We start from the raw sequence: 12,185 nt of genomic DNA, 5'->3' as shown, positions 1-12,185 counted from the left end.
CCTTCCTTCCTTCCTTCCTTCCTTCCTTCTTTCTTTCTTTTTGCTATGGCTTTTTCCAGGGGCTGCGCCCGCTGGTATACTTTGATAATGTCGCGAAAGCCGACTGACCAACCGTCCATAACCTTCTCAATAGGGAGGTGACTATTGGTAAGTGGAGCAAAGCGCTGCTTCCGCTGAATCAAGTTCTTCAGTTGACGACGGCCCGCGTTGCGGACGTCGCTTCAATTAAGATGGCATTTTGATTCCACATCCTCATACCATTTGAGCGGATGACTCGGGGTTACATCCGCTGAGTGCTGAGGAATCAGATCAAGACATATATTACCTTGCCGTCTGGGACAAGATAGAGAGGCTCTAGGACATGAGCAAACTTTCGGCCTTCTGCGGGATGAAGATACGCCTTGCAGAATATCAATGGTTCCCCTACTTAACCATATTAATACAGCCGAAACAATCCCGGGCTTGCAGGCGAGTTTTCCATGCAGGAACGGGATGTGTGATATTAAGTGAAAATCGACAATAGACCTCCGACACAATTCGCTATCACGGAGGTAATCCCGGCCAGCTGTTTACATGTAGTTTAGACGGGACACTTGTGTCAGCAGCGGAGGAACATGCTCAAGACATGGGGTTCCGCAATTAGATGTGAAGAATGGAGAACAAAATGGCCTGGCGAGTATAAAATCGAGTCTTCTGTTCTGGCCTCAAGACATAGCCGTGTCACCATCTTCTAGGTAGCTCAAATACGAAGCAAACCTACCTAGATCCACCACAATGCAGCACTTCCTCTTCCTGATCAGCCTCCTCAGCGCCGCGTCCTTCGCAGCTGCGCAAGACACAAACGTCACAACCGGCGCATTAGGAGACGCGCAACCAGTCTACACCAACACCGAGATCGGCGAGACATGGGTCGCCACGTTTGAATCCGCTGCGCTTAACGGCACCGTCAGGGCGGTGGCCGCTGAGGTGGGCGTCAACTACACCATCGACGTGACAGGCTTGGCGGAGGATAAGGGGCCGTACAGTATGTTTCTATTCCTCGACTTCAACCTGCTGATCAGTTTAGGTATCTAACTTGCCTTTCACCCCCAGAGTACCACGTCCACGTATACCCTGTCCCAGCAGAAAACGGCACCTGCGCCGACACTGGCGGACATCTCGACCCGTACAAGCGCACCGACACGCCTCCCTGTGAGAGCTCGCTGCCGCAGACGTGTGAGGTGGGAGATATGTCGGGGAAGTATGGCGTGCTTGTCGGGGGGGATGTCAAGAAGGAGTGAGTGGATTGCTTGGCCTAGCATGTTGCTTGTGTTGGAATCCTCTTCTTCAATGGCTGACCAGCTTGGAACAGATTCAATGATCCGTACTCGGCTCTCAACGAAACCGCGGTCGGCTACATCGGCAGCCGGTCGATCGTCTTCCACGATGGGTCTGGAGCTAGGATTGCGTGCGCGACGCTGGTGAAGGTGGAGGCTTCCGAGTCGGATTCAGAAAATGATTGTGAATAAAAGGGCATCGGATGATTCGTTTTCAAGCAAAGCGGTGTTGTGGTGAGGGCTAATAAACAGTTCGCCCTGTGAGCTGCGGTCAGAGGAATTGTGTCTACCCAGGTCAGTCAGATAGACGAAAAAATGTGCAACAAGAAAGAGTCCCAGGACCTCCCCAGAAGGCTACCTGTTCGCCAAGATATTCTTCAGGGAATTTCATGACAATGAAAGGGGACATTGGAAGGTGAAGAAGCAAACAAGTGGAAAGGCAAAAAGCTCACCACCCAGCCCTACTCCCGCGCCGGTCGAGTAGAGGTGGAATGGTTACGAAAAACCCCGGTGGTTTTTTTGCGCCGACACGACTGGGGGTCGAACCCAGACCGTTTTCGATTTACGACGTGGGCGTGCCTGGCGAATCTAGGTGCCTCCTCTCAATACCGCTCGACCACACATCGGGTGTGGCCATTGAGAGGAGGCTGTTGGAATGGGTGGCCAGAGCTGGGGCTTATATTGTTCCGGCGAAGTGTTGAAAGGAGGTCCAAGCTTCTGCTCAGGACGTTGACAAGAACCGCGTGCCCCCAACACTCCCGGCGGTCTCTGAAAGGCCCTCCTCCGCTTCCATTGCAAGTGACCTGGCTGTGGACTGCACCCTGTGCCGTTGTGTTTGTTCCCTGGCGCTGGGGTCTCACATCACAAGCTCGACTCGGGCACTGCCAACGTGCAGGCAACTTCCCGCAGTCTGCACCATCCTGATCTTCAAACAAGGTTTCTGTGAATCGAAGAATGCCTCTCCGTCTCCAAACTTCTGTGCACGGCTGAGCGCTACCCAATAGACTCAGGGACGGCAAGGCTATGAGTTCAGGGAACATGCGAGTCAGCCACTTTGGGACGACGGCGCGCCAAAAACCTCCAATGAAGAGCCAAAATTGACTTTAAGCCACACAATAAGACCGCCAACGTATTCTCCATTGGTCTAAGCCTCACAGGAGGTAGCCTACATACTGCCCATGATCAATGACTGCATCAACATCGAGCACAATTGCAAGATGTCCAGATAGGTAACAGTATTTGTCTCTGGTGGGTTCAACAAGAATGCTCTTATGCATCCTTGAACCCCTCATGTTCACCATCATTAGGCACTTTGAGCTCCTGTATTAACACGGAGCTGATCTCCGACATTAATATGATTTTACCGTCCTTGTGTCTGTTTAAGCCATAAGGTAAGCAAACGCGGCATTATGTCGTTGACGTACACTCTGTGCCTCCATCTTTTCATTGGGCCAGTGATCAGTAAGTATTTTTTTTTCTGCTTTGCTCAAGATGACAATATATTAGTAATTAAGGGCGAGTACCTGATGGACAGAGTCACTCATCATCAAACCAGTACCCTTTGTCTACACCATGCTCTACCTCATGGGCTGTCATTCGCCGGGCATGACATACTTCTCAATATACGATGTCAATATCACGCTCCTCGCCCACAACTTGAAGTCGAAAGCGCTTTAGAATGGCAGAGAGGTTGACCCTCTTGTTCCGCCAGAGCTGCCAACGACGGGGAGCATAGGGATGAGTGGTGGGTTGTCATGTCCCTAGTTGTCCTCGAGCTAATGTCCACCAGCCTCTGTAATAACCGTTCCAGAGACTAATGTCAAAGATGGTACTTCATACTAGGAATCTGTGACGGCTTTACGGCACCGCATCACAACAGCCGCAGGATACACTGCCGACGCGCATTGATCCCTCCCCAAGATATACTCACGATCCTCAAAGAGTCTCTACACGATAGTTCCAGATGGACCGAGGCTCAAGATCTCAACAACAAAACAAATCTTGAGGACCTCGAGTTTATCGTGGCCTCTTGGAACGAGACACTTCAAAGCCTCCCTCGGCCCGGCCTGGTCACAACTCAAGAACACGCTGAGTCCTTGCTGCGCGCCATCGTGGGACTAACCATTGCCGCATGTACGTTGGACTTATTAACTTATCTATCCAGGGTCTTGTTACGGTTCCGGGGTTTCGCCACGACTCTATTGTGTTTCATGGCGACCATCTCCGGGCTCGCGGCAGCGTCGTGCATGATGATGTTCATTCGTGTCGGAATGGCTGGGCCATCGGGTTCAGATCAGAGAGAAATGAACGACACGGCGTGGATATTCTTGATAGCCTCCCTAAGGTCGTTTGGCATATTCTGCTCGTGGTGTGCCTGCAGTTCCTATGACGGATGGGGCGAATGGTATCCGATATGGCGATCCTGGTCGCGTGAACGCTTCAATAGGTGGTTAGAGCGAAGACGAAGAAGGGAGAATGCTTCCGAGCCCCAGGCCAGACAGCCTGCGCAACCGTGGGATTATTATTCGGGAAGTCATTCACAGGCGCTCTGGGATGTTCCGGGAGGGCCTGACGGTGATATGGGGGGTGTTCTGGCGACCTGACTCAGGGAGAAAGAAGGCCATCAAACAATTGTGGGAGCAGGATAAGGAGGGGTTGATTGCATTTGCGGCGCCGTTAAACTTTGGGAGTCAGCTATATCGAGAGTTGTCTCCCAGATGTTCTGTTCTTGTCCGCCAGGCTGGGAGAAAGGGAGCAACAGGGGTTAGGGTTGGCTTGGATAATTGTTGATAGATGGGGTACGGGAGTAAAACCCCGACCCTTGTCGCTGACATTGTTCGCGGGGTTGACGAGGCGTTGCTGCGCCGCGCGGAGTTAACCAATGGATGGTGGACTATCAGGAGGAACAAGATCCAAGTGAGATTGGCGTATCCTCGAAGGAGGGTGAGCGGCCGCCAACGGCTGCGACAGACCTGTCAGACGACATCAACTTCGCTGGTCTTCTTTTCTTTCCACATCTTAGGCACATTCCGTTCTCCCAAAATCCCCCTTCCCTTCATCTTCACCCGCGATTATTCTGTCACAAAGGCGGCAATGGCTCAACAATCGACATCAACCCATGACGTCCTCAAGCATCCTTCCCTCACCCGAGACAAAGCTGAAGGGCAGTTAGTCTTGGAGCCTCTCGACCTGGCCGCCCTCAACCCCGTTCACCCAGTCATCCATGCCGCAAACGCTGCCTATCAGGGCGCCAACCCGGCCAACGTCCTCCTCGTCATTCCCACCTCCAACAAGTTCAAGGTCTGCCTTCTTCGGGACCATCTCGCCGCCACCAAGCCGCCCGGCGTGAACCTGGACCACCTGGAAGTGAAAGCCGACTCACAGGTCGGCGAGCAACCCCTTGACAGCGCCGGTCCACAAGGTGCAGTCAACCGGGTTGCGAATGCAGCGAGCAAGCTGTTCAAGGACGACAGTAAGATGAGGGACCTCCGCGAACGCGCCATCGGCACGGTCATCGTGGGCGCCGTGGAGAACTTCATCTATCGGCACGCAAGTTGGACAGACAAGGACGGTCAAACGGTCCACGGGCCTGCCGACTACGGCGTGCTGGTGTTCTGTCGCATTTCCCTCGTTCCAGGGCGCGCTGATGTTGAGAGGATACGCTGGAGCCAGCTGGGCGTGTCCCGCGGTGTGACGGTGCCGGCGGATTTTATGAACTTTGCAAGGACGTTGGGATTTGATGACGAGGAGGAGCTTCATGGCAAGGTCACAGTGGGAGAAGTGATTGCAGCAAATACGGGAATTGACAAGGCGAATTGGCATCTGCCCCTGGCTGGGGCGTCGAGATATGAGTTACTCAAGGAGGCGATGGAGAAGATGAAGGTCCCTTGGCCGGAGACATAGCCGTGGTATCGGGTCCTGGACCATGTTACATGCCTGGAGAGGAGGTTCCTAATACCGTCGTGCTATGATGCTCAATGGGAACAGGTGAAATCGGATTCGGTTCCTACAACGGGAACCAATCTTTCTGAGACCTTGCCCAAATATTGGTATCGCGACTTAATAAGATTGTAATCGTAAAAAAATGAAAAAGGAAAATGCGAAAAATAAAAGGAAGAAGAAAAAAGAGCAAAATAACAATTCAGTTGGTGATGCCATGGGCGGTCCACCTTTATAACTCTCTGGTATATCATAGATAGTCATATCCTAACCTTTTTCTCCCCGATGTGGCATTGAAGCTCCTGTTCCTGCTCAGTTGATCAACTATCAAGTGCCTCTAACTACGTACTACGTCCGCAAGAAGTTGTATGCGCGGGCCTCTACCTGGGAGCACACCCACCGCAGAGTCTCCCCTCTCGACACCGTTGGTGGAAGACTTCTTATGAGAGCCCAAAGGTGAATGCTGGATCCAGTTATTCTTTTGTATGCCGTCACGAAAGATTGCAGGTGTTCAGCAAACTCTCGCTGGGCCTCATCACACACAACCACCAGTCTTGTGCCAGCAAGACAGGCGGCGAGCCACAAGACGACCATCTTGATTCCAGGGTCACCACCAAAGGCACCGCAGCCCCATAGCCCGGTGCGGACATGTTGCAAAGGCTCCAGATATGAAAATGCTGCATAGGCCTTCACAAGCTCCCGGTCAACGTTCTCAGGGAGCGCATCGGGAAGGCCAGCTGCTGGGTCTGTCATGTCCAGCTCGAGGGCGTCCATGAATAGCATCGTTCTCTCGCTCCAAGCTCTCATCCCTCCGTCCGGAGTCGGCAAGGGTTCCACACGGATATTCCGTCTAGCGCCTGTGATGTTGAGCATACCCTGAGCGCCGCGGACGATAAGAACCTGCTTGTCAGACAGTGGCGGAGTGAACAATACCGCCGGGCATGCCTCAGGGGTTGAGCCGACATGGACCTCTTCCTGTGTAGCTGACTGTCCAAACCCGATGAACCTGTTGGCTGCCACGACGGCAGCTCCTCCAGGGAGTCCCAAACTGTAGGGGGATGTGTCGTACTGCTCAACAACTTCAACATCCAGCTCGGCAAGCCACCACGACGGAGAAAATAGATTTGTGACGTCCGCCGTCTCCACGGATCGAAGCGTGTAGCTGATCGACCATTCCCGATCCGGGTTGTCTAGGTGGCAGACAACCTCGTCAAAATATGCCATGAGTGCAGCGAGGTACGCTTTCGCAGCACTCTCCTGTCTCTGCCCTGCGCCTGAATACCACAGGCCAAAATCGTGAAATCCGTCTTCCTCATCCTTCCACTCTGGGGCCCGTAGGGTTCGCAGGAATTGGTGCACGACAAGGCACGCCGCCTGCCGTCGGGACAGGCAGATGGTGTCTTCATTCCCGATCTTTGTGCTCTGTTCATTGCCGGAGCTTTGAGCCCCATCGGGTACCGGGAAAACCCGAGAGCCGGATCGATCGAAGCTGATCCTCGCTCCCAATACAGGAATATTGCCTGTCGGAAAGAGGGTTTTCATTTCAAGTGCGAGACGGACCAGACGCGGCCAGACATTCTGCGCAAATCTTTCTCCCGAATCAAACCGGGTTTCAATCGCCTCCCGGAGGAGGCGGTAGTCGTCATTCTCGTCACCACTTGCAACACGAGCCGGATGTGCGGTTCCTCGGACCGTCAGGGTGATGGTATCAAGAAGGGATGCGAGGGTGCAGAGGTCGGTTACTTGTGGGATGGCTGTTGAATCTTGATCAAGTTCTGATGGGTTGGCGTGTGTCTCGTTGTGTACAGATTGGGTGAGCAGTCTCTTGAGTAGTGGCCAGAAGCTCACACAGCCTGAGTCATCGAGGAGCTTGTTGGCTTGCTCGTCCGGGAGGATACTGAATCGGTCGAGGACTTTAAAAGAAGGATGGCATGGGAGGAGGTAGGGTCGTCGGTATTGGATTATTGTGCTGCTCATGATGAATATTGTGGTAGTGTTGAATCCTTGAGTTGATAGAAGTATACTACAGCTGTCCTCCAATCTCAGATAGTCTAATTATGGGTGTTGCTTGGTATTTCAACCACACAGCCTCAACTGTTTTCGGAGATGACTCATCGGCAGAGTTGATTCGAGTTTAAGGACACCAAACTACTTGGGAGCCACCTATGAGAATAGCTCTTTAGAGGGGATCATGTATCTCTAACAAAACACAATTCATTGGTTTTGTAGGTCCAGGTTGTTCTTAGGATTGTTGACGGTTCATCTCTAATCAAGGCGCTTGTGGGGTTGACAGGCAACAGCCGAGAGATCTCCGAGATCGCAAAAAGAGATAGCGCCATTTTGGAGGTCTTGGAGAGTCACAACTGGCGTTAACTACTGTCATGAATATTGAAATAGGTAAACCACTTCTCTCGGAGCCTCGTGCGTGCTATCAACTTGATATCAACATTAAAAACCTGAACATGTTGAGGTCCATGGAGTTTTTCATCTTACTTAACCCTGGCCAGGCAGCCTTTGACCCCACCATAAGCAGTGAGGGGCACCTGAGCCCCACCATTGGACCCCTGTAGGTCCCGGATTGAGCCCCGCGGTAAGTGGGGAGCTCCCCCGCCTTCGCCCAATCATGAACTCGGCTGCCATCGAAAGACATCGAAGATCGAGAGCCTTCCATGAACCGTTTGCACGGCAACAGGTGAGCTGCTTGGGCTAAACGTGCTTCTTTTCTCTAAATATACATCTGCTGGGCAGCCCAGCTGGGAATCTTTTACACTGACCTCGACCTCGACCATCAGTGATACCCAAACTCAGTCTCAAACTACGAATCCGCACCCCCTGTCTCCTCTGTTCTCTCTCAATTCCCAAAGCTGCCACACGCCACCACAATGTCCACGGCCGAGGAGCTCAAGGCCTTGGGCAACAAGGCCATTGCCGAGAAGAATTTCGACGAGGCCATGTAAGTCGCCTGGCCTTGGCAGCAGACCTTGACAGAACATCAACTAACCGGTCCACAGTGAGAAGTTCACTCAGGCCATTGCCCTCGACCCCTCAAACCACATCCTGTACAGCAACCGGTCAGCCGCCTACGCTTCCAAGAAAGATTGGGATAACGCCTTGAACGATGCCACCAAGACGACCGAACTCAAGCCAGACTGGCCCAAGGGCTGGAGCCGGAAAGGTGCTGCCCTGTATGGAAAGGGTGATCTCCTTGGCGCCCACGATGCCTATGAGCAGGGTCTGAAGCTCGACCCCAACAATGCCGGCATGAAGAAAGACCTCGACTCCGTCAAACGTGCCATGGAGAACGAGGCCAGTGGGGCAGGTGCCGGCTTCGACCCGACCAAGGGCCTCGGCGCCATGTTCCGCGACCCCAATCTCCTCCAGAAGCTCGCCAGCAACCCCAAGACCAGCGCCCTTCTTGCCGACCCTACCTTCATGGCCAAGCTTCAGGCCATTCAACAAAACCCGCATAACATGCAGGACCTCTTCAGCGATCCGCGCATGATCCAGGTGTTGGGCGTGTTGATGGGTGTCGATATGGAACTTCGTGAGAGTGCCGACGGTGCGCCGAGTGGGTCAGGCACCTCTCAGGCAGAACCGCAGGAGGATGTGCCAATGAAGGATGCGCCAAAGAAGGAGGAGCCTAAGAAGGAGCCCGAGCCTGCGCCGGAGCCGGAGCCGGAGGAACTGGACGAGGAGGAGCTCGCCAAGAGGAAGGCCAAGGAGGAGGCCGACAAACTCAAAGCGCTGGGTACCGAGAACTACAAGAAGCGCAACTTCGACGAGGCCATCAAGTACTACCAGCAGGCTTGGGATACCCACAAGGACATCGTCTATCTCAACAACCTCGGTGCGGCCTACTTCGAGAAGGGCGACTACCAGGCATGCATCGACGCTTGCACCAAGGCCGCTGAGGAGGGCCGCGAGCTGTTCGCCGACTTCAAGATCATTGCCAAGTCCTTCGCGCGTATTGGTACCGCCTACGAGAAGATAGGCGACTATGCACAGGCCATCGAGTTCTACAACAAGTCGCTGCGTGAGCACCGCACGCCAGAGGTGGTCAACAAGCTGCGCGCGGCAGAGAGGGCCAAGATCGAGGCGGCGCGCAAGGCTTACATCGACCCAGTCAAGGCCGAGGAGGCGCGTGAGGAGGGTAACAAGAAGTTCAAGGAGTCCGACTGGCCCGGTGCCATCGCCGCGTACACTGAGATGATCAAGCGTGCGCCCGATGACCCGCGTGGCTACAGCAACCGTGCCGCCGCCTTTATCAAGCTGCTCGAGTTCCCCAGCGCCCTGGAGGATTGCGAGATGGCCATCAAGAAGGACCCCAAGTTCATCCGCGCCTACATCCGCAAGGCTCAGGCCTACTTCGGCATGCGCGAGTACAGCAAGTGCGTGGATGCTTGCACGGATGCCCTGAACGTCGACGCCGAACACCACAATGGTGCCAATGCCCGCGAGATCGAGGCCCAGCAGCAGAAGGCCTTCTCTGCGATGTATGCGGCGCGCGAGAACGAGACGGAGGAGCAGACCCGCGAGCGTATCATGAGGGATCCAGACGTAAGTTAATATTCCTGTTTCCTACCAAGACAGTTCTCCATGCTAACTCGAAGCAGATTATGGGCATCATGCAGGACCCGGTCATGCAGGCCATCCTGCAGCAGGCGCAGTCGGATCCGGCGGCGCTGGCGGAGCACATGAAGAACCAGACGGTGCGGAGCAAGATCCAGAAGCTGATCGCTGCTGGCGTCATCCGCCTCGGCCGTTAAATGGGCAAGCAGGGCAGGGAAGAAAAAGGCGTTGGGGGTTTCATGGTGTTGGATGCCGGGATCGAAAGGGAACATGGAAGGGGATGTTTTCTCAGCTACATTTGCCGCTGTGTATAGGTACTTCTTGATAATGATTGCATGACCTGGTTGATGGCATGACTTGAGTTGTTGTTTGTATTTGCTGTTGTGACTTCTCTTCTGAAGTAGCAGCTCATTCCATCCATGCTCGTGGAATATCCAACTGGACTTCCATGATCACGCTAACTATCCAACTCATATCCCCGGGTATCATCTTCCACGTAATAGAAGTCTCGTTCACTCCTTTCCAAACAGCCTCTTCACCTCCGGCCCGTCCACACTCACCACCTGCACCCCCTTTTCCGCCATCTCCTTCTTCACCTCCTCCCACAACCCCGGATCCACACACTTGGTCCCCTCCTCGATCACGTACGCCACGAACCCCTCGCGCGCCGCGTCCTCGGCCGTGCTGCGGACGCAATAGTCGCCCGCCAACCCCACCACGTACACGTGCGTGGTACCTGCCTCGCGGAGCAGGCCCGCCAGCCCGCTGTCGGCGATCCGCGGGTTCTGGAGGGGCGGGTAGAACGCCGAGTACATCTCGACACGGGGGTCGGTGCCCTTCTCGATTATGTGGTGCAGCTGGGAGGTGTCAAGCTCGGGCACGAGGGCGGCGCCGGGGGTGTCCTGGACGCAGTGCACCGGCCAGAGGCGGGTGGTGTAGGATTCGGAGGGGTTGAGGGGGTTGGTGATGAGGGTGGTGTCGGTGAAGGGTTGTTTGGTCCCCTCTCCCGAGGGGAGGGGGTGGTTGACGGCGAACGAGACGTGGTTGGGTGGGTGCCAGTCTTTGGTGGCGATTTTCAGGGGGATGGTGTCCAGGGAGAGGAGCTGGTTGATGAGGGGGATGATGGCGCGGCCGGAGGCGACGGCCAGGGCGCCGGACTGGGAAGGAGAGGTTAGTCCATAGCTCATGTACATACGAATGTTGTGGAGGGTTGGGGGAGGGTTTGATGAGGTGATGTCACTTGAGACCTATGATGGACGGGAGGCTCATCATGTTGGTGGCGGTGGTTCTGTGGATGAGGGGGGAACAGGTTTGAGGCTCAACATGTTTGACATGGATGATACAAGACATGGGAGTTCACATGTGTGAGACTAGGTCAGGCAGGCAGGTAATGGCATAGTGGTGATGGAGGAAAAGAACGCCCGCTTAGGTAACACGAGAGGGAGGTGTGTGAGTGGAGGGTAGATGTTCACAAGGCAGACTTGGAGGAGGAGGAGCAGGAGATCAATATGTGAACATCATGGAAATGTGGACTCATCATGGATCACGGTGACGGGACCGAAATGGAAAAAGAGGCAGATGTGTAAATTCCAGACTGGATATATGTGAAGCTTACCGGAGGGCAAAAGTCTTCCTGCATGTCAACGACCAGCAATGCTGGCCGGAACTCGGCGTCGGACATGTTTGTGGTTGTTTTCGTCGTGTGACCCAAGACTACGGATTTCGGAGAATCCACACGTGCCACAACGTGTTACACAAGAAGCGCACTGGAGAGGCGGGGATATCGTCAGGAGGTGAGATGCTTCCAGATCTCGCATGTCTCATGTCCCGATGGATGAATGGACGACACGACATGAAGGAGGGGGAGGACAGGAGGGGCAGCAACATGACGGATGCCAGTCGATAAGATAAGACATTCAACAAGTTCGACCTTGCTGCCCAAACTTCAAGACTTCGGTTGCATTGTTCCTGACTCCAAGTCTTGGCAGAAGATCTCACCGCTTAGTTAAGCCGGCAAATGCGCGTGGCCGCTGAGAAAGCGCTCGCCGCGGCCGACCAACTTGCCGACAATCAGGAACGAATGTGCAGCCGTCAAGGACCGTTTGGAAACGGGGGAATGCAAGAAGATGTTGGTAAAAACATATTGATGTTGGCGGCCCGGGTCTGGCTGATCATCGTTGGTGTACGGCGACTTAGTAGTAATGAGTATGCGACCTTTGTCGTCACCGCCTTGGAAAGTTGGAAGCCAGAGATAACATTGACATGCCGGATGTTGATGGATCTGCAGCTGCCCCTGTCCATGCCGCTCCGTTTCCGACGACGGCCGAGTTTGACGTTGCATGATTGGGATGGCTGCTGCAG

General features: G+C 54.3%; 5 protein-coding genes across 5 annotated transcripts; 3 read left to right on the top strand and 2 right to left on the bottom strand.

The window, feature by feature from the left end:
- Nucleotides 1-774: 774 nt before the first annotated feature.
- Nucleotides 775-1,508, top strand: VTJ04DRAFT_1378 (uncharacterized protein; the record flags this gene model as incomplete). Its single annotated transcript, XM_069359058.1, has 3 exons — nt 775-1,024; nt 1,093-1,276; nt 1,352-1,508. 3 exons carry the CDS (start codon nt 775-777, stop codon nt 1,506-1,508), a joined length of 591 nt encoding a protein of 196 aa, XP_069223986.1.
- Nucleotides 1,509-4,409: 2,901 nt separating this feature from the next.
- Nucleotides 4,410-5,219, top strand: VTJ04DRAFT_1377 (uncharacterized protein; the record flags this gene model as incomplete). The annotated part of the gene is made up of 1 exon (XM_069359057.1): nt 4,410-5,219. The coding sequence occupies one exon, from the start codon at nt 4,410-4,412 to the stop codon at nt 5,217-5,219; it is 810 nt and encodes a 269-aa protein (XP_069223985.1).
- A 384-nt stretch (nt 5,220-5,603) lies between these two features.
- On the bottom strand, nt 5,604-6,797 carry VTJ04DRAFT_1376 (uncharacterized protein; the record flags this gene model as incomplete). The annotated part of the gene is made up of 1 exon (XM_069359056.1): nt 5,604-6,797. One exon carries the CDS (start codon nt 6,795-6,797, stop codon nt 5,604-5,606), a length of 1,194 nt encoding a protein of 397 aa, XP_069223984.1.
- A 1,340-nt stretch (nt 6,798-8,137) lies between these two features.
- On the top strand, nt 8,138-10,021 carry VTJ04DRAFT_1375 (uncharacterized protein; the record flags this gene model as incomplete). The annotated part of the gene is made up of 3 exons (XM_069359055.1): nt 8,138-8,208; nt 8,267-9,812; nt 9,869-10,021. 3 exons carry the CDS (start codon nt 8,138-8,140, stop codon nt 10,019-10,021), a joined length of 1,770 nt encoding a protein of 589 aa, XP_069223983.1.
- A 315-nt stretch (nt 10,022-10,336) lies between these two features.
- On the bottom strand, nt 10,337-11,505 carry VTJ04DRAFT_1374 (uncharacterized protein; the record flags this gene model as incomplete). Its single annotated transcript, XM_069359054.1, has 2 exons — nt 10,337-10,981; nt 11,440-11,505. 2 exons carry the CDS (start codon nt 11,503-11,505, stop codon nt 10,337-10,339), a joined length of 711 nt encoding a protein of 236 aa, XP_069223982.1.
- Between the last annotated feature and the right edge of the window lie 680 nt (nt 11,506-12,185).

Source organism: Mycothermus thermophilus (genome assembly GCF_041956435.1).
Source record: "Mycothermus thermophilus strain CBS 625.91 unplaced genomic scaffold VTJ04scaffold_1, whole genome shotgun sequence".
Classification (NCBI taxonomy): Eukaryota; Fungi; Ascomycota; class Sordariomycetes; order Sordariales; family Chaetomiaceae; genus Mycothermus; species Mycothermus thermophilus.
This window is presented reverse-complemented; position numbering and strand designations above follow the sequence as displayed.